General features: G+C 39.0%; 1 protein-coding gene across 1 annotated transcript in view; it reads left to right on the top strand.

Moving 5' to 3' along the window:
• IL1RAPL1 (interleukin 1 receptor accessory protein like 1) overlaps positions 1-21662 on the top strand; it is a 1010765-nt gene that overhangs the window by 768414 nt on the left and 220689 nt on the right. The window contains exon 6 of the mRNA XM_069945578.1: positions 16975-17049. Coding sequence (XP_069801679.1) covers positions 16975-17049 — 75 coding nt within the window. The remainder of the gene's footprint in view (positions 1-16974; positions 17050-21662) is intronic.

Raw genomic sequence — 21662 nt, 5'->3', positions numbered from 1 at the left:
TGGAGCGCCGGAACCACAAGGACAAAGCTGCCACTTGTGACCGCAGGGAAAACCCTTCCTGCGGCCACAAGAGTGACTGACAGGAAGGGGGCCAATGTCTCCCTCCCTGTCAGTGCTGCTGCATGTAACTGTGAGCGCTCATTACGAGTGCTCATAGTTACAGTTCAGATGGCAGCAGCGAGCGGGGCAGCGGCCCTGTCCAGCGGTCTTGAGCACAAGAGCGGGGCGTGGGGGCCCCCCTGGATGTTGGGGGCCCCAAGCGATCGCTTGGGGTGCTTGGTGCCAAAGACCGCCACTGTATACCTGCAGGGTCGTATTTACCATTAGGCACCCATGGTGTGGTGCGTAGGGTAGCACCTTGCAGAGGGGCAGTACCCTCCCGTTCAGACTTGCCAGAAAATCTGGTGTCTTTTCGAGGGGGGTATGGCGGTATTGGTCAGGTCTGGTATAGCGGTGTTATCCAGTCACAGTAATGCGGTATTGGTCAGGTCTGGTATGGCAGTGTTATTTAGTCACAGTGTGTCGGTATTGGTCATGTCTGGTATGGTGGTGTTATCCAGTCACAGTATGGTGGTATTGGTCAGGTGTGTTATGACAGTGTTACCAAGTCACAGTATGGTGGTATTGGTCAGGTCTGGTGTGGCGGTGTTATCCAGTCATGGTATGGTGGTATTGGTCAGGTCTGGTATGGCAGTGTTATCCAGTCATGGTATGGTGGTTTTGGTCAGGTCTGGTATAGCGGTGTTATCTAGTCACAGTATGGCGGTATTGGTCAGGTCTGATATGATGGTGTTATCCAGTCACAGTATGGCGGTATTGGTCAGGTGTGGTATGACAGTGTTATCCAGCACAGTATGGAGGTATTGGTCAGGTCTGGTATGGCAGTGTTATCCAGTCACAGTGTGGAGGTATTGGTCAGGTCTGGTGTGGCAGTGTTACCCAGTCACAGTTTGGGTACCTGTAGTGCCCTGTATATACATTGTAGGGATCTTCCCGGGGGATGGTGTGTTTGGACACAGTTCACAGCAGACTTGGCTTTGTAAAATAACAGCTTGGCGTTTATTTTCAGCATAAACAGTCATAAACATAAATACAGCAACACCGTGCTTTTAAGAACAAACAAAACAAAAGGTCCTGCCCGCCTGGGCACTTACTGACATACAGGTCACCTAACTGACACTTCAAGGCGGTATCGCTGGGTGTGAATAGGCTTCAGCAGCGGCTGTATTCCCAGCTCCTGTATATACATGTACTGTATAGATGGAGTAGGGGGTCCTGTATATACATGTACTGTATAGATGGAGTAGGAGGTCCTGTATACCTGTATAGATGGAGTAGGGGGTCCTGTATATACATGTACAGTATAGATGGAGTAGGGGGTCCTGTATATACATGTACAGTATAGATGGAGTAGGGGGTCCTGTATATACATGTACTGTATAGATGGAGTAGGGGGTCCTGTATACATGTACTGTATAGATGGAGTAGGGGGTCCTGTATACATGTTCTGTATAGATGGAGTAGGGGGTCCTGTATACATGTTCTGTATAGATGGAGTAGGGGGTCCTGTATACATGTACTATATAGATGGAGTAGGGGGTCCTGTATATACATGTACTGTATAGATGGAATAAGGGGCCCTGTATACCTGTATAGATGGAGTAGGGGGTCCTGTATATACATGTCCTGTAAAGATGGAGTAGGGGGTCCTGTATATACATGTACAGTATAGATAGAGTAGGGGGTCCTGTATATACATGTACTGTATAGATGGAGTAGGGGGTCCTGTATACATGTACTGTATAGATGGAGTAGGAGGTCCTGTATATACATGTACTGTATGGATGGAGTAGGGGGTCCTGTATATACATGTACTGTATAGATGGAGTAGGGGTTCCTGTATATACATGTCCTATATAGATGGAGTAGGGGGTCCTGTATACATGTACTGTATAGATGTAGTAGGAGGTCCTGTATATACATGTACTGTATAGATGGAGTAGGGGGTCCTGTATATACATGTACTGTATAGATGGAGTAGGGGGTCCTGTATATACATGTACTGTATAGATGGAGTAGGGAGTCCTGTATATACATGTACTGTATAGATGGAGTAGGGGGTCCTGTATACATGTACTGTATAGATGGAGTAGGGGGTCCACCAGTTATTACTGTGGATGTTGTGAGGCAGCTGCCCTAGCAACCATTGCTCCCTGTGAAAATGAAAGCAGTAATCCTATTGGTTGCTAAGGCTCCAACTGCCGTGTCTGCTGCAGCTAATTATGTCACCTGTGTTTGCAGTGAGGAGATTTTCCCATTCATCTCTATGGGGCGCTCTTTCCCCTCCCCCTCCCCTCCTGTACATCTGGCGGGGACGGGACCTTCGTTAAAACCTTCCCGGGCACCCTATGTATCTGTGTGTCAAATTTGGGGTCAAACGGTTCAGGCGTTTGGAAGTCTATTTGGGACAGACAGACAGACAGACAGAAGGACAGACAGACAGACAGACAGACTTAGATTTTTACTATATATATATATATATATATATATTTTTTATTTTTATTTTTTTTCTTATAGCGGCCCCGCACACATCAGTGTGTCATTAATCCCTTAAGTGCTGCGATCTATAGCGATCACAGTGTTTGAGGAAGTCAGTTAAGCACCTGTTACCAACTGACTGGAACCCCCCAAGCCATGCTGTGGGGGTCAGGATCACTTGTACCATCGGGGCGAGGGTGAGTCACTTACCTCTGTCCTGTCGGGTTGGCGTTCCATGTATAGAGTCTGCTTTCAGGCAGGCTCTGTGCATAGATTGCTGATCATAGATAACACTGATCTATGCTATGCTATGGCATAACAAAGATCAGTATATGCAATCTAATGATTGCATGTTTTACAGTAAAATAAAAGAGTTTTTTTTAATAAAGTAAAAAAAATTAAGTATTAAAAAAAAACTTTACATAACCCCCTAATAAAAGTTTAAAATACCCCCTTGACCATTATAAAAATCAAAATGTGTAAAATAAACAAACATTTTATATATCCTAGCGCAGGAAAATTTCTGATCTATTAAAATATAACATTATTGTTCCTGCACGGTGAACAGCATTAAAAAATAATAAAAAGTGATCAAAAATCTTCTCTTACAGCAATATGATACCAATAAAAACCAGAGATCATGGCACAAAAAAACTTATACCCCACCAAGCCCTGTCGGTGAAAAATTAAAAGCGCTATGGCTCTGAGTGCCCATACAATAGTGCCCATACAATAAAATAATTTCACAGAATGTTTTGGTTGGTCATAAATAAGCAGTAAGCTTTGATTTACTTTTCTGGGACAGTGCAGATTCTTTGGAGGGAGAAAGTAGGTGCATACACATAGCCCACAGTAGTAGCTAAGCTCCATCCCCACATTCTGTATTCCGTTTTAATACTTCTCTCACTAGGAACAGATTTACCCTAACAACAAGCAGATTCTAAGCAAGTGAGACACCCACTGACCTTTTTTTTTGTAAATAAAGTGATTAAAAAATTGCACAAAAATTCAAAAGGTAGATGCCAGCACTCCTGACAAAATCATGTCTTCCAATTTATGCATCACTGATGGAGCACATAAGAGATCCCCCTGGACATTGGGGTCATACGATATGGACAAACAAACAAAACTCTCTCCAGTTCCCTAGGGAACAATGTACTCTTTAAGATAAGCCTTACGCATTCCAAGAAGAAAAAGAATTGGAGACAAAAAAATATTTTTTTAGACTATGAAAAATGTTTGAGTTTGAGCTTGTTTTGTATTTGTATTGCGATATCATTAGCTCAGATGTGAAAACAAACAACAGCAATGTTATTAGTCCTATACATGTGATAAAAAGACTCAATTGAGACATCATATTGTGACCTTTTGCTAAACAAGCATTTCTTGTAATTGCCTTAGGCTACCAGATGTCATTACTGTAACCATTCAAAGAATAACAGTTCAGCTATTGAAAAGATATGTCATATACTTATCATCAAGAGTATGCAATACAAAAAAACTTCAGGCTCATACACTGGCAAGCAATTTTAGCTACATAGATTCTGAATGAATCAGCTACAGTGGAATAACAGATCTGCAACAAGAAGCTAAAATAGCTAAACTTAAAAGAGGTTTTCTCTGCAAAACAGATTCATGCCCTATCCAAGTCATCAATTACTGTTTGGAGGACCTTAACACCCAGGACCCTTGCTGATCAGCTGTTCAGAGCTACACAGTGAATTGGGCCACAAGCAGCCAACTTCTGGGGTTTCGGTTGTCAGTGATTGACACCCTCTTCTGTAGATAGGGTATCAGTCTTTTTTGCTTAAAGAAACTTCTTTGAAGTTGACTTGCGGGCAGATTTTTGTTATAAAGTCATGGCTGTATGGGGCTTTTCATACCTTTGTTTTGATAAAGTGTCACTGTCGTTATAACTTTCTAAATCTAAATTAACCCTTTCACGACCATGGGTCATTGATGCATCAATGTCCAGGTCGTTTTAGGACATCAGCTTATGGGATCATAATGATCCCATAAGCTGATGTCCCTATGTCTGCCCCCTCTCCTTTGTTTCCTGCTGCTGGTACAATCTTGTGACAGCGGCAGGGGAGAGAGGGGAAGGGGGCAGAACTCACGGGCGCGCACCCCGCACTAAGCCTTCCCTCCCCCCGCCGGCCTCCATAGCCAGGATACCGGAAGCCTCAGGCTTTCCATGGCTACCATTGGGGCTCTACGATCACTTTGCAGAGCCCCGATGGACACCGGCAGAGAGTTCATCCTCTGTAGAGCAAGAATTCTTTGTTAGGAGCCCTATAGATACTGCGGTTGTGCTGACCGCAGTATCTATATGGTTAACTCTAAGCACCGGAGCGTTGCTTGAGTGCTGAGAGTTGCTGCAGGTCCCCGGCTATCATTGATCCGCAGATGACACAGACCCAGCTCCTACACCTGTTTCATCCTGCAGCGTAAATTAACGTCACTGCAGCATCATGCATAGGCTGCTGCGATGTTAATTTACAGTGCAAAGACGGGAGGGGGTTAACAGTAGATGTGAAAAAAAGCGAGTTTTTAATATACATTCATTATTTTTTTGTTTTTATCATGCTGTAAAAAAAGCTGAACTTACCAGAAATCCAGGTCGTCTCCCGAAGGCAGATTTTCCTACTTGTGTTGGTTGAAAAAAACGACTAAACATATGAATTCCGGCCAGTACAGAGAGTCACGGCTCCATCAGTCACATGACTGCCTTCTCTCTGTGAGTGCTTAGATGGCCTGGGATATGCAGGACTTCATGTTTTCTGACTGTTTCCTGTTTTTAGAGGGGGAAAAAAGTCAGAAAACAGGAAGTGCAGTGTTTTCCATGATAATAACAATATATATATATATATATATATATATATATATATATATACTGTATATATATTTATTGTAAATTGCAAACTTGCTTTATATTACATCTACTGCTGATTTAGATTTTGACAGTTATAACGACAGTGACACTTTAAGGGTGAGTTTACACACAATGCATCCGCAGCAGATCTCATAATGTAAGTTCGCAACGAAATCCGCGGCGGTTTCTAAACTGTCATTGTCAATGAAATTACATACTTGCCGCGAGTATGTAAATGCCGGCCCCCTTAACCTGCCGCTCAGAGCATACTTTACCTAATCTGCGCTCCAGCTGCATCTGAGGCTCCTGGCTCCCAGAGGTTCCGCCCAGCCAATCAGTGACTGCTGCGGGGCCGTGTACTGATTATCTGGGTTCCAGTAGTCGGGACCCTCAGATGCAGCCGAAATGTGGATCGAGTAAAGTAATAAAAATCCCGCTGTGAGTATGTCATCTAATTGAAAATGACAGTTTTAGATCCGCCGTGGATTTTGCTGCAAACTCACATCTGGAAACTTGCTGCGGATCCGCTGTTTGTTAACTTACCCTTAATAGCCCACAGGCTGTTCCCCTGGGATGCAAAAAGCCAGCAAAGTTCTTTACCTCCCCTAGTTAGCAACATGTCTTAGATGAGGTTATAAACCGTCTGAGAAGTGGATAGGAGGAACTTTTTCTGTGTTCTGGAGTCACAGACAGATACAGTATATCAAGGGTCAATGTGTCTCCCTGATTTAACAGCTGTCTAAAAGTGTCAGCAGTTTGGAATGTAAATTGCAGCTGACAGATTCCCTTTACGTAGGTCCTCATTATATCCAATATCTATCTATCTATCTATCTATCTATCTATCTATCTATCTATCTATCTAATGTAGAAAAAGTAAGCTGGGCGCAGCACTCAGGGAAATAGGTGAGGTTGGTGCCTGCGTTATATACCCTTGCGGACCTTGGGTATAAATATCCACAAAATAAAAAGTAACCGCAGCACTCCAATCAGCTGTGATCTAACAGTGATTCTTATTTCTTCCACAAAATGCATAAGCAACGTTTCAGCTCAATCCATATGAGCTTTTCTCAAGCTGTACGGTTACTTTTTGTTTTGTATAAATCTATTTATCTGTCCGTCTATCTATCTATCTATCTATAGCTTGAAAATGGTGATATGTAATCACCGAAACGTTGCGTCTGGATTGCTGCACTATGAAATAAACCACGTTTAATTTTTCACTTATACTATTGTGTGCCGCGGACTTTCTGCTGATATCTATCTATCTATCTATCTATCTATGTTACATAGGAAGGTTGTAGCATTTCTAGCTGAAATATTTGCAGATGTGCAGCCTGTTCTTCATATGTAGGATCCTAGCCTAGGCTATTTCAGTTCAATGTGGTCGTAGTATTGGTTAATTTATTTTTCTATAAGATGCTCCGCTTTTTGGCTAACCTTGTTTTAATAGGTATGTCAATTTAAAATGAAACTCATCTCTGCTGCTATGCATGAGAAAGGGGAGAAAAGTGAATGGCAAGAAAACCTGTCAAAATATGATTTTTTTCGAGATGCACATGTCAATTTTTATTCACATTCATCATATTTTCCCCCTCACATTTCAACAACTTATCATAGGTTTCATTATTGGTTTAAGGGAAGAGATTGTACTTTATCTATAGTGTGTCAGCTGTATAGCAATGCTATGTTATCCAGGCAGCGATTTACACCCTGAGGCTATGTTCACACAACGTCAAAAAAAGAGAAAAGGCGTCCGCTTTCTCTATTTAAAAAGGCGTCTGTTATTGCTGCAAATTGATCGAATTTAATGCAATGCATTGAAGTCAATAGAATAACGGACGTCCAATGCACACAATGTATAAAATAACAGACGTTATCTGCGCGAACTTCAAAATAACGATCGTGTCAATTATTTTCGGACATCTAATGCAAACAGCAGATGTTATTTTTTAGTTGTTCACGCACAGTTTACATTTTTTTCACGGTCCTTTCAATGTTTTCACTGTTAAATTCAATGGACTTTTCAAGTAAAGACACACCCAAAGGCCAATTAGTCCACCTGAACTAGACTAATGTACCAACAGCTGTCCCTGCAATGATGGGCGGCCTTACAGCTAAATGATGTCCGTCATTATAGACTCAAAATGACAGACAGCATTTCAAATGGAGCTGAAAAAACATGTGAACATGTTAAAGCGACGCTGTACTCACAATCTGTTTTTAATCCAAGATCTGTCCTGGGGTCCGTTTGGCAGGTGATGCAGTTATTGTCCTAAAAAACAACTTTTAAACTTGCAGCCCCGTGCTCAACAGTCGTGACTTGGAGTATCTGTGTCCTAACTTTGCACCACCCCTCCGTCCCTGCACAGGTGCCTTAACGATCCAACCCATGTGCCGTGCTCACACAGCTGATGAATAGGAGAATACCTGCTTGGAGCATTCCTAATGGTAAAGAGGGCGGGGAGGAGGGACAGAGAGGTTGTGCCAGCCTAATGCATACACAATCTAGGCCACGGCTGTTGGGCACAGATCATAAAGTTTTTTTAGGACAATAACTGCATCACCTGCAAAACGGACCCCAGGACAGATCTTGGATTAAAAGCAGCTATCTGACGGTACAAGTGGTTTGGGAGGTCAGATTGTGGGTACAGAGTCACTTTAAAGAGACAGTACACAATATTTACCATTTGACCTTGATAAAACACTCTATTTTACTACAGACATCTATATTTTACACCCTTCTTAACAGTTAGACTTCTGAGGAACACAGACTCCCCAGACTACTAGGGAAATGGGAACACGGCCATAGATAGCTATAAAAAACAAACAAAAAAAATTATTATAGGCTCTTGATTAAAATCATGCAAAGATCATGTATTTATATTTTTGTTACATTGTACATCTCAATCAACATCCTTTTGCATAATTATTGTGTTGTGTAATTCTATGTGTGTTTATTCCCTTTATGTACGGTGCAGCCTTAATAACCCATCAGATACGTTTTATGCTTTGTAGGAAATTATATCCTGATTCAAATACGATTTCACACTACTTATTGATGAAGTTGTTAGATTAAGATAGTAGGAGCACTGATTCAGTGCAGCTGGATTTTTGATTGCCTCGAGGTTTGCTGACTCCTGTCAATATTTTACTTTTTTTTTTTTTAACTTAAAACAGATGAGACTTTTATATATCTATTGAGCATACATGGACATTATTTTTTGCATACGTAAAAAAAAATAAAATTAAAATAAATTTAAATGTAGGAAGCAAATATTGCACAATATTATAATTGCAATATTGTCTATACATACACATTGTACATACTGTAGGTTGAAAAAAAAATTTAAACTATGTTGACTTTTACCAATCATGGCAAAGAACTTGGGTCTTAATACAATAAACTGGCACATTATGGGAGCTAAGTATACAGCTAGGAAGAACTTTTATCTATGTATCCTAGTTTTGTCCAGGAACAAAAACACTGCTTTTTGTATTCCAATGGCGATGGTTTCATTTATAATACATGTTAATAGGATATCAATAAAACAACAATAAAATAATATATTCACACACTGTTTGTATAGGTACAGACACACCTCTGTTGCATCACCATACACACAGCTCTAATACATACAGACAGACAAACAGACATACACATACACACAAACACACACAGTTTAAATAATGTCCCTACTTTCAGTAGGGATTAATCACATGACTGTGACATCACTGAGGGTTCTGCTAAAAAGTGCGGCTGAAGTGAAAAATACAGGACTTTTCTAAGTTTTATATTAAATAAAAACATGACGTGATACAGGAAGAAGGGCCATGTACAAGGAATTCATATTCCGTTTTTTTTTTTTTTTTTGCATCTCAGTATAGTAGAACAAGCATTTCATACAAATTCATGAATCCCTAATGATTTCCAAGGCAGTTGAAAATTTTGTTTGCTAATGAAATGCTTATTAACCAGTGCAATTATCCCATAAACTTATTATGTACGCCAAATCAATATTTTCTTCTAAGCAGAAACTATCATTCCTGCTATTGGGTTATATGTAAAATATGGTCCTTATCATTATATTGCTAGTTAATCTGCATTTATACTGTACAGGCCAGGGCACAGGTTAAGCTTCTTATTTCCCTAATGATTTCTGCCAGCTGGAAAACTTTCATAAACAAAATGCAAAACTCCCACCAAGCAGGATAATGGTCATTTGCTAATATTTGCGTATGATTTTATTCAGATTGTTCTATTTTCAAATAAATAATCCGGAATATGTTCACCATCATTGTGCTCATCATTAGGCTTAAGAGGTGGTTGGTAACAATGACAAAATATTTTAACACCCAGTAAATAATCATGTGACACAGATATAAGATTTTTTAATGATAGCTTGTACAAGATGAAATAGGTACAGCAGATGGGTAAAAATGTACCCCATGAGAGGGCTGAAATGTTGCAATGTAGCTATAATGACATCTTAAGGCTGGGTTCACACTATGTATATTTGAGGCTGTATTTGTGAGGCTGTATAGCAACCAAAACCAGGAGTGGATTGAAAACACAGAAAGGATCTGTTCACATAATGTTGTAATTGAGTGGATGGCCATCATTTAATGGCAAATATTTGCTGTTATTTTAAAACAACGGCTGTGGTATTGAAATAATGGCCGTTATTTACTGTTATATGGCGGCCATCCACTCAATTTCAACATTGTGTGAACCGATCCTTTCTGTGTTTTCAATCCACTCCTGGTTTTGGTTGCTATGAGGACCTGACATGAGGACCAAATACAGCCTCAAATATACATAGTGTGAACCCAGCCTAATAAGATGTAAATGTCTGCGCATGCCAGTTTTCCAGTTTTCTGCTATAAAAAAAAAAGTTCAAAGCATTTGCCCTTCAAAACTTTTAGTTTTTAGAAAGTAAATGGGGCTTAGCATCAATGGGGCTTTGTGTCCCATGGTAAGGCAAATTATTTTTAGATTCTGATCGTAACTGATCATGCCAGTTTGTCTTGAGCATGCATGTGTTTTCACTGGAACAAAGGGTCACTGCCAGTAACTCAGGCAGCCACTTCTTTTCCAAAGAACAGACACATTGGGCAGTTTAGAATTCAATAGCCCAACCCATCTTGATGGAGTCAAGAGGTAACTGACTGGTATAGATATAATATGTATGGCCACCTTTAGATTCCTCATTGGTATAATTTATGTCATAGAGATATACCTGAACCTGTTTATTAGCAGGATTCTAATATGACCCATTTATAATGTCCTGGAAGAGGGTTGTCACGGTACATGGCTCCATCTATTGTCCCATTTATGCGGTCAAGTAGTCCTTTGCCCTAAGGGTATGTTCACACTGAGTAAAACAGGCGGAATTCGGCATAACTTTCCACAGAACTTTCCGCCGCAGAATCCCACCTGTCTCCGTGTCCCATAGCCCATCTATGGGAGAGCACGCGCTCCTTCGCAGCTGCCTCTCTCAGCTCAAAGAAGTGGCATAGTTCCCCCTGTGTAGTTTTAGGCTGGGTTCACACTAAGTATATTTCAGTCATTATTGTGCTCCTCATATTGCAACCAAAACCAGGAGTGGATTAAAAACACAGAAAGGCTCTGTTCACACAATGGTGAAATTGAGTGGATGGCCGCCATATAACAGTAAATAACTGCCATTATTTCAATATAACAGCCGTTGTTTTAAAATAACAGCAAATATTTGCCATTAAATGGCGGCCATCCACTCAATTTCAACATTGTGTGAGCAGATCCTTTCTGTGTTTTTATTCCACTCCTGGTTTTGGTTGCAATATGAGGACCACAATACTGACTGAAATATACGTAGTGTAAATCCAGCCTTAGGCTTATCTCTCACCTTCCTCATGACTCAGGATACCCCATGAGGTGAGATTTTGCATGGAGCCCCAGATATATGTTGATTGACAGTCATTTTGTATTTCTTCCATTTTCTTACTATTGCACAAATAGTTTTCTCCGTCTCACCAAGCATCTTACTTATGGTGTTGTAGCCTATTCCAGCCTTGTGCAGGTCTATGAGCTTGTCCCTGATTCTTAGAATGCTCTTTTGTCTTGTTCATGTTGTGGACGTTAGAGTCTCACTGATTAATTGAATCTGTGGACAGGAGACTTTTATACAGGTGACAATGTAAGATGGCTGTATTTAATGCAGGTAATGAGTTGATTCGGAGCATCTAACTGGTCTCTTGGAGCCAGAACTCTTAATAGTTGGTTAGGGATCAAATACTTATTTCTCTATGCAAAATGCAAATAAATTTATATCATTTATACAATGTGATTTTCTGGATTTAATTTTTTTTTTTACATTGTAGCTCTCACTGTTAAAATTAACCTACCCTTAAAATCATAGACTGTCTTTTTCAGTGGGCAAAGTTACAAAATCAGCCAGGGATCAAATAATTATTTCCTTTACTGTAGCTGCAGGCAAAAAAGGTTCAGGTTTTCTTTTAAAGGAAAAAAAAAAAAAACTTTGAGAAAACTGCTTTTAATCACATGAAAAAAATCTCCAAATGTGTCCTTAGAGGCATAGTTACCACGACAGTCAACTATCATCTTCAGTATTTCAGTATTACCGCTTTTATTTGCTATGCCTGATCTTTTGTGAAGCTCTCCAAAATGCATTTCTTATACAAAAATAGCAAAAATAATTCCCTCAATAGTCAATGAGAAATGTAACATTAATGTTCTGCCATCTCTTTTTCTAAAAAGAAACAGATATTTTACTCAAATTGTGTGTTCTAAAGTGAATACATTTTCTGCCATCGCATTCAATGTGATCGATGTTCTTTTCTGAAAGCAAGGAAAATGTTTTTTTTTTTTTTTTTTTTGTGACAGAAAGGATGAAATAATAGCATAATTATAGTAAGGGAGCACCATCGCTTACATTTTAGGATCCAAATGTTTGCTACAGTTGAAGTGCTGTCCCATTGTGAACTATGTAAAGTATAATCTAGATAGAAAAGTTGTTTCAGCATGTACTGTTCTAACATTGTTACAGTTGTGTTGAATATTCCATGGGCTTTACAGCAGACATTTTTGGGCATTCTCTAAAGGTTAAGGGCTGGTGTAGGACTGGTTCTATAGTCATGGGTGGAACAAGCTTCCATTATGCCAAAGATAGGCCTATCCTGAAAAGTCAGAATCTTGGGATTATCCCTCTCAAGTATCCTTTTACACAGTGTTGATTGTCGACTTTTTCATTCGGGTGTGTGCCAGTCCGAACGATCGGAATTTAAATCTGGCTGCCTAGAGAAGGTGGATGCAGTCCGAGGACTTCCTTGAGCAAAATTATCTTTGACTGTATTAATGTTTTCATCTATAGTTACTACTGTTTCATATCTATCTATCTATCTATCTATCTTTCTATCTTTGATTGGGTCTGGCACCTTGCAGTTTTGCTTTTTGCTATGCCAAACTGAGCTGCAATGTACAGAGCTGTCTGCTTCCATGTGGGTGTCACTCTCCCACCAATTATATACTGTATGCATGCCTTATTTTGAGGCTATCCTATTAGTTATTAATTTCAAAAAAGTTACTAAAAACTACACATTAGGTTGCCTTGACACGTGCTACATTGCAGCAGATTAAGCTAAATGCTCTGCAATACTCGGTACTGTCAATTTTTATAGCTTCACATTTTTACAACAGGTTTTTTTGTTCCGCTGCAAGAATGTAACCCCTTCCCACTTAACCTGCCTCTGCTAGGCTAATTTGTTACCTGTTTGCTTCTCAAGCTCCTGGCTTCCTGGTGTGCCGCTCCACTAGTAAGCTGTCCCACGGCAACCACTGATTGGCTGAGTGGGATGTCAGGAAGTTGGGAGACAGAGAAGAAAGCGGGAGCATGATCAGGTAACGTATTAGCCTGGCAGCTGATGGGTTAATTGGGAAGGGGTTACATTCTCGCAGTTGAATGAAAAATCTGCTGTGAGAATGTGAAGTCACATTGAAAATGACAGGACAAAGCATTGCAGCAGATTTCGCTGCAGAACTCGAAGTGTGATGCAATATATCTCAAGGCACCCTAAAACAAAATTACAGTTATTTGCCTGAATTGTACAATGAAATCCTTGCGGTACTATGCTAGAAATACCAAAAGATGCATTCACATAAAGAGATAAGCATTCTTGAAAGCTGAAATTTAAAACTTTTATTGTTTTGCTAATTTTTGTGTGTAGTAATAAACAAAATAGACACAGTGAGTCATATCGAGATACTAGTGGTAATTTTGTTGTGTCATGCGCATAAATAAATGGAAGCACTATGTCTATGCCACAGTAAAATGTAACATCTGTAAATAATCAATAAAAAATGTAAAATTATTGTCTGACTATGTAACTGTTAACCATATGATAATATAACATGATGAATTCTAGTAAAATGCTATACACATTTAGTACTAGTGCAGGTGCACGTTCAACTTCAGTAAACTTCTTAACAATTAAGTCAAATGCTTCTATTGAACAGTGTATCTCCGAATGCGGATGGCGACATGTGGCTTGGTTATTAGGATTACATTGTATTTCTTAGTCATCTTCTAATGTTCTTGCACTCGTTGGCAACCCACAGAGATAGCTTTAGATTACAAAGAAGGAAGAACCAGCACTAGAAAAACAATGTGTCTTATTTTAGCCTTTTTTCAAAGTGCTTGACTGCATTAGCTGACAATATCAATTACTATCACAGAGGTATATTTAGAATGACATATTTAGAGGTCATATGCATGTGAGGGCAATAACCCATTTGTTAAACCTACCAGAACAAAACATATTATTGTGTCGTCCTACTACATGGTATTTGTGTTTTTTTTCCCCTCCAAAAACAGATTTTTTTTTATGGAATTTAAAAATAATTTGACTTTGTATGGAGTTGAAACGTGTACATTATAGTTTATTAAAGGGCATGTTTTAGCACTTTAGCACATTGACAAGCTAAATATGTTGTACAGTATGGCATGTGAAATTGTGGACTGGCTTGCAGTCATAAGTATAGGTTTAGCAGCCATTACAGAGACAATAGGGCCCAAAAATTGAGTGGGTTAACTTAGGTGCAAGAACATTGCATCTTCTTGCAGAGAATGACAATATGATTAACATTATATACAATGTTTTATCATTATTTACTGTAAGAAGTGATCCAGGCAGTGGTATTCTTTGATTATTAGTAATACTGGCAAGTGCCATCTGTTGTTTTGTTTGCCACTAAGGGTTTGTTCTTTTTATATCTGGATGTATTGATTTCAGAGGAGCAGTAGGTTGCTTAATAATACAGACCACTTTTCAATGAAGGTCAAGAAAGCAGAAGTTTGGCACTGCTCATCTGCCTATTTTTTCAAAGAAGCAGAAGTTTGGGATTGCTCATCTTCCTATATTTTCAACAAGCAGAAGTTTGGGATTGCTCATCTTCCTATATTTTCAAGCCAATGATTACAATTTTTTTTTTATTTTAATATAACTTACCATTTATTTATGTACATATCTGCTCAACGTGCTCTAGTAAGTCAAGTGAGTGACTCTATTCAGTGACTGACACTTATCCTTATATAACTATGCATAAAGGGGAATCTGTCAATCACTGAATAGGACTTTCCACTTGACTATTTAGCTTAGAATGAGCAAAAATTTACATGAATAAATGGAATGGGATCCTGGAATTTTTTTTTATCATAAACTATTTATTATACTGCTTGGCATATCCTGCTCAATAACATGATGCCTGCAGAGTGACCTGGCTTTCAAATGTGGCAGATTTGTTTAGGTTTTTCCAAAGACAGGCAAACCCCTAAGAATAATTTGCTTACAGAAATGTCACTTTAATGACTTCTGCAAATAAGAAAATACCAAGCATTTTTCTAAAGAGTAAATGAATCAACAACATTTTTATCGCTGATATATATATATATATATATATATATATATACGATAGATAGATAGATAGATAGATAGATAGAGTAGATAGATTTTCCCCCTAATAAGAGATAGACAATAGAAAAAAAAACTAGGTCAGACATCGGACATGAAGGACACATACGTGGTGTTGGGATACAGTGAAGAATTGTTAGTGGAGTAAATGTCAATATTTAATCCATTGCATTGTTGTACAAAGGAAAGAAGCAAAAAATAATTCTACATTTCCCCAGTTTCTCCATATTTTAAGCCCTGTATCACACTCTTGATTTTTCTTTTTGTTCTTTTTTTAATTTATTTAAGTAAACCCCTATCTCATATTAGAATAATGGGCAGAATTGGCTGGTATTTTAACCCTACTTTACATCTGATACTATTTTGTAAATAGATATGATAAAAACACCATTGTCTAAAATATCAATCTCTCCGATTCTCCGAACCATGAACTTGCTTAAACAGCGTTTTTACTATGGAAAATATTCTCGCTGTTTTACAACAGGAAATCATTTTACTTTTTTATTGTATCATTGTTTGTTGTATTTGAAATGTTATATAAATAACTCTATAAAATGTAAGTGATCTTTATTTTATAACAACAACATAAAAAATGGATTAATAGTGTGGAAACATTCCTGTAAGTTCAAACTTTATTTTAAAATTATGTTCCTTTATTTCATGAGTGCTGTTCTCACAATGATAGCAGATTTAGCACAGAAAAGGTGACTTACACATTACCATACCATGTTGGTAACATTTGTAATGAATCTTCTTTGGGGATTAGCGCTGTAATAATTTATTTTATTAGTTCTTAAATTATAATATTTTATAATATGTGTTTACCCAATACAATATATATATATATATATATATATATATATATACTAATATGCTATAGATTTGTTGTTGCCTTTTAGTAAAATGCTAAAAATGCTAGTAAAGTTTAACAAATTTTAAAGGGGTAGGGCGGCGGTAAAGAATTATTGACAGAATAACACACATTACAAAGTAATACAACTTTGTAATGTATGTTATGTCTGTGAATGGCCCCCTTCCCCGTGTCCCCCCACCCGTGTACCCGGACGTGTGGTGCGCTATACATACATGTCACGTGCAGACTCGTCTCCGATCCTCAGTCTGTGATGTCGTCTTCGGACGGCCGGGCTGAATCCCTCTGAGCGTCCTGAGTGCCGGCCGCCCTCTTCAGCGTCATCAGCTGCTCAGCCGCTATTGGCTGAGCACAATTATGCTCAGCCAATAGCGGCTGAGCAGCCGTTGATGCTGAAGAGGGCGGCCGGCACACAGGACGCTCGGAGGGATTCGGCCCGGCCGTCCGAAGACGACATCACAGACTAAAGATCGGAGACGAGTCTGCACGTGACATGTATGTATAGCGCACCACACTTCCGGGTACACGGGTGGGGGTGGTGAGACACGGGGAAGGGGGCCATTCACAGACATAACATACATTACAAAGTTGTATAACTTTGTAATGTGTGTTATTCTTTCAATAATTCTTTACCGCCGCCCTACCCCTTTAACATCTACAGTAGATCTCTATCTTTCTTATGATGTAGAAGACAGCAAGTTTTATGATTATACTATGTCGTTTCAGCTCCACTGACCGATAAGCCACCAAAGTTACTCCAGCCCTTGGAAAACAAACTGACAATCCAAGAAGTTCAGATAGGTAAGTTATACATTTATTTATATAGGTTTTACAATACGATTATATTATGCTTGATTTGCATTCCACCTAAATACAGATATACTGGATTCATATGTGCAAACAATATATATAGCTGGTTGTGGTACATAAAGCTTAAACAATTTTATCATCTTTAAGAATATTGATCATTCTCTGGGGTGTCTGGGGAGATTTTGGTCTATGTATCTGTCACCACCAACACTGATCAGATATCCTTTTCTGCTGTGTCTCCAAAAGTTCAATTGCACAGAATGGAGACCATTACTGTTATTTTTAACAACAAAGGCACATTGTTCCTGAGTGGTCCTTTCACCAGGGATAGGACCTCAACATACACCAGTGGTTCCAATTGGGTAGCAGCAAAGCGACTGTGCTGTTGTGAGAGAATATTTTCTGACACAAATTGCCTCGTCTACAGTATATGTACACTAACTCATATGGTTGCACCAGTTGGAATACCAATTTCCTGTGCCTGTGTTTATTCTCATGGCTGCTCTACCATAAAAATCTGACTATCCATTACTCTAGGTAGCATAATGACTAGCATAGTTCTTCCTTTCAAAAAAGAATACTGACTCTTTAAATGACTGTCCAGTTTAAGGCTATGTTCACACTACGTAAGTTCCGTAGTAATCACTGCCTTTGATGCCGATTTTAAACAACAGCCGTGATTACTACGGAACTTATGTAGTGCTTCCATCTATGGAATTCCGGACGGAGTGTATACACATAGTATACACTCTGACCGGGATCCCTAGCGGCGGTGCAAAAAAATGGACATGTCAGTTTTCTGAGGCTGCTATTTACTGAATAGCGGGCATAGAAAACCATTGCACACAAAGGAGCTCAGCAGTCCATGCTTCCCAGGTGTCATCTTGCGTGTTTTCAGCCACCTCCAGCTCACTTAGGCAATCAATGACCGAGAGAGAGCACCCCAGCCAGTGATTCGCTGAGCCAGTTGTTGATCTTGTGTCGCTGTCCCTTTTCAGTCAGTCATTGATTTGCTAAGTAGGCTGTCACTCTTCAGACACAAGTGTGACAGCCCACTCAGGCATTCACTAGCTGCGGGCACTGTCCCTCAGTCAGTGATTGCCTGAGCAGGCTGGTGGCAGTTGAAGACAAACAAGAGGACATCGGGAACAAGGACAGGTTAAAAAAGATTTGTTAAGTTCAGTTTTCAACTTTCATGAACATCGCCAACCAAATTTTCGAAAGATTTGCTTCTCTTTAGTTCCAACATTTAAGTTTTTACAAGGAGATCACAGTGCAACATTTAATCTAGTCACCAACTTTTTTTCCAATATTATTCTACTCATTGGGCCTACTTATGCACTAGAAAAAACCTCAAGTACTACAACAAGTCATTGGTATACTCTTTCCCCTACCACCAACATCCTTTGTCATTAACCCCTCTTCCCAGCACCATAATGCAACACTGAGTACTACAATATTTGCCAGCATGCCCCTACTGGTTCTTAAAGGACAAGTGCCATGAAAAACTTTTTCTTAGTAATTGAAGCACATTACAAAGGTATATAACTCTGTAATATGCTTCAATCACCTATCTGCCTCCCTTCCCTGTCTTTCCCCACCCCCAACCCCACCAGGAAGTGTCCTAACTCACACAGATCTAATGACTGCCATCACCGTCCCCAAGCTCTTCTCTCAGCTCCTTCTCCTGTTACACTAGCCTCCCCCTCCCCTACCTTGTCAGGTGACTCAGCTTGCTTAGCTCCCATTGGCTGAACAACTGCAAGCCATCACTTGGACTGGGGAGGGGGAGACTGGTGCAACAAGACCTAGAGCAGCCCTCCTGCTGATGACTCATACTCACAAGAAGGAGCTGCCTGGTGACGGTGACAACAGTAATCAGGTCAGTGTGAGTTAGGGCACTTCCTGGTGGGGGTGGAGGGGGGAAAAGACAGGGAAGGGAGGCAGATAGGTGATTGAAGCATATTACAGAGTTATATAACTTTGTAATGTGCTTCAATTACTGGGAAAAACTTTTTCATGGCACTTGTCCTTTAACTGTTGCTTCTTCTACAAGTTGGGACCCTAAAAACTATTTTACTTGGCAGAGTCTGACAGCACCACTATATACTACACTAGCTGCATTCACTAGCTGTGGCACTGTCCCTCAGTCAGTGATTGCCTGAGCAGGCTGGTGGCAGTTGAAGACAAATGAGGACATCGGGAACAAGGACAGGTTAAAATAGATTTTAACCAAATATTCAAAAGATTTGCTCCTCTTTACTTCCAACATTTAAGACAGGTTTTTACAAGGAGAATACAGTGCAACATTTAATCTAGTCACCAAACTTTTTTTTCCCAATATTATTCTACTCATAGGGCCTACTTGTGCACTAGAAAGACCCTCAGTTACTACACCCAGTCATTGTTTTACTCTTTCCCCTACCACCAACATCCTTTGTCATTAACCCCTACTCCCAGCATCATAATGCAACACTGAGTACTACAATATTTGCCAGCATGCCCCTACTGGTTCTTAACTCTTGCTTCTTCTACAAGTTGGGACCCCAAAAACTATTTTACTTGGCAGAGTCTGACAGCATCACTATATACTACAGCCTACCATCCCCCACATCTGTAGGGTAAGACTAAGCTCAAACTATAATTTTATAATTAAAATAAGGTTCCAATTTATAGGGCCTGTGACTCTGTGTACATGGATAAGCTGGCATCTTATTTTGAGATTTTTCTTAGCCATTTGTGCATCAAATTTTCAAATTGGCATGTGAACCTAGCCCAACATTGGAGACATAAAGATAGGCCAACAATTAATTTAAAAGGAATAAACACATTTACCATAAGGAAGAATTTGGGGGTTATCTTATAGATACTCTGCTGGAAACTTGAAGAGGCTATAAGTGATGATGAAGAATAGGCAAAGTTATATAGACACTGGTCTATATAAGCAGCTACTGTGTTGTCAAATCTCTAAATCTGGTTATACACATAGCTACAGTACCTCTCCAAATCCTGCTATGCACGTGAAGTTTTGCTTGGCTTGAAAAATTGTAGATGTGTTTAAAAGGCGAAAGAGCAGAAAGTTGCTACCAAACTTATCTGAAAGAAGTTTTTTTTTTAAAAGAACGTTTTATAAGATTTACGTAATTGAACTTTCCTGATCCTTCTCTCCACTGACATCTTTTCTTACGTAAAGCCATTATGTACAATAAAAGGTAGGCCGGTCTCACTACTATTGACTGACAACAGAGTTTACTTACACTATAAAAGTTCAGTGGACAACCCCTTCTCACCTTAAAAAAACAAAGCAATTATTTTATCTCTATGGGTCTGTCTTCTCCAACTCCAACAATCATCTGTTTTGATTGGAAGATTCTATGGATGATATTTCATTTAGCCTACTGCCGACTCTACATTAAAAAACTAATATTATATGATTGCTGAAAATACAATCATGCTGATTTGAATATCACACACAACCTGGGGATTGGATGGTACTGTTTTTGTAAAAAAAAATATTTTTTTTCCATCGTCCTGAATAACGCCTTTTTAAAAATCTACCTTTTATGTGTATGGATAGTAATATATTCTTTGTAAAGATTGACATTTTAATGAATAATGGCTATGATGACTATAATGACTTAGACGCAACATATTAAACACATCTTATGCTATTAATGTTTTGTCTTTTCAATATGAATATAATTATAACGTGCCAAAGAATCTTGCAAGTAAAGTTTGATTGTGCTATATTCCATTATATAATTATTTTTCAGTAAAAGGCTATAAAGTTTCTGCTCCATTTAAAATTGAAAGAGAAGAAAATAGAAAAGTGGTTTAAATGATGGCTCCTACATAAAAAGTCACAAAAGATAAATGGACAAAAGTTGAACACAAAGGACTAGAACTGGTAGAGCACTTGCAAATCCTTTGTTTAAATTAACTCAGCTTTCAAAAACATCTTTGACAAATGGACATGCATTTCCCTTGTTATACTTTCCACGGCAAAGAAATGTGCTTCAGTAATGTAATTAACAATGGTTAGCTCCTAATTTCTTCATCTTTGTATGCTACAGTACAGTAATGAAAACCTTTTTCAACGTACTGTGTTTTAAAAGTAAAATGCATGAATAATAACAAATAGATTAGGAAGGCAATTTGGCAAACACTATAATTTGCCTAAAATGTCCACCATAGCCTTTAGTTTAAAAGCCAAAGAGCTGCTCTGAATTTAGAAGTAGGCTACATGTTTTGGCAAATGGTGGAGGGAATTTATTTATTTTTTTAATTAGTCTTTCTTTCATATTCCATTAATAATTTAGGACAAAATGACAAAGAAAACAGTGCTGTTTTGTCTGGGTGTAAAGGAGGCATATCAAGAGTGCTGTTATATTGACTGTCTGTTCTGAATTAACAGTTATAAGTTCATATTGCACACTGAGAATCAAACACCCTGACACATTGATGGTTAAGGTGGATCTCCTTTATTCAAAAGATGGCAGCCAGTTTATATATCCTGTATCTGTATTCTTCTTCTAAGACCCGTGTCAGTACTTCATTGGCTAAGGTACAGTATGAGAACAGCTTCTTGCGTAGCTCTAGTATTT

This window comes from Dendropsophus ebraccatus, chromosome 11, assembly GCF_027789765.1.
Source record: "Dendropsophus ebraccatus isolate aDenEbr1 chromosome 11, aDenEbr1.pat, whole genome shotgun sequence".
In the NCBI taxonomy this organism is placed as follows: Eukaryota; Metazoa; Chordata; class Amphibia; order Anura; family Hylidae; genus Dendropsophus; species Dendropsophus ebraccatus.
The sequence above is the reverse complement of the archived record's forward strand: the minus strand, read 5'-3'. Positions and strand labels throughout refer to the sequence as shown.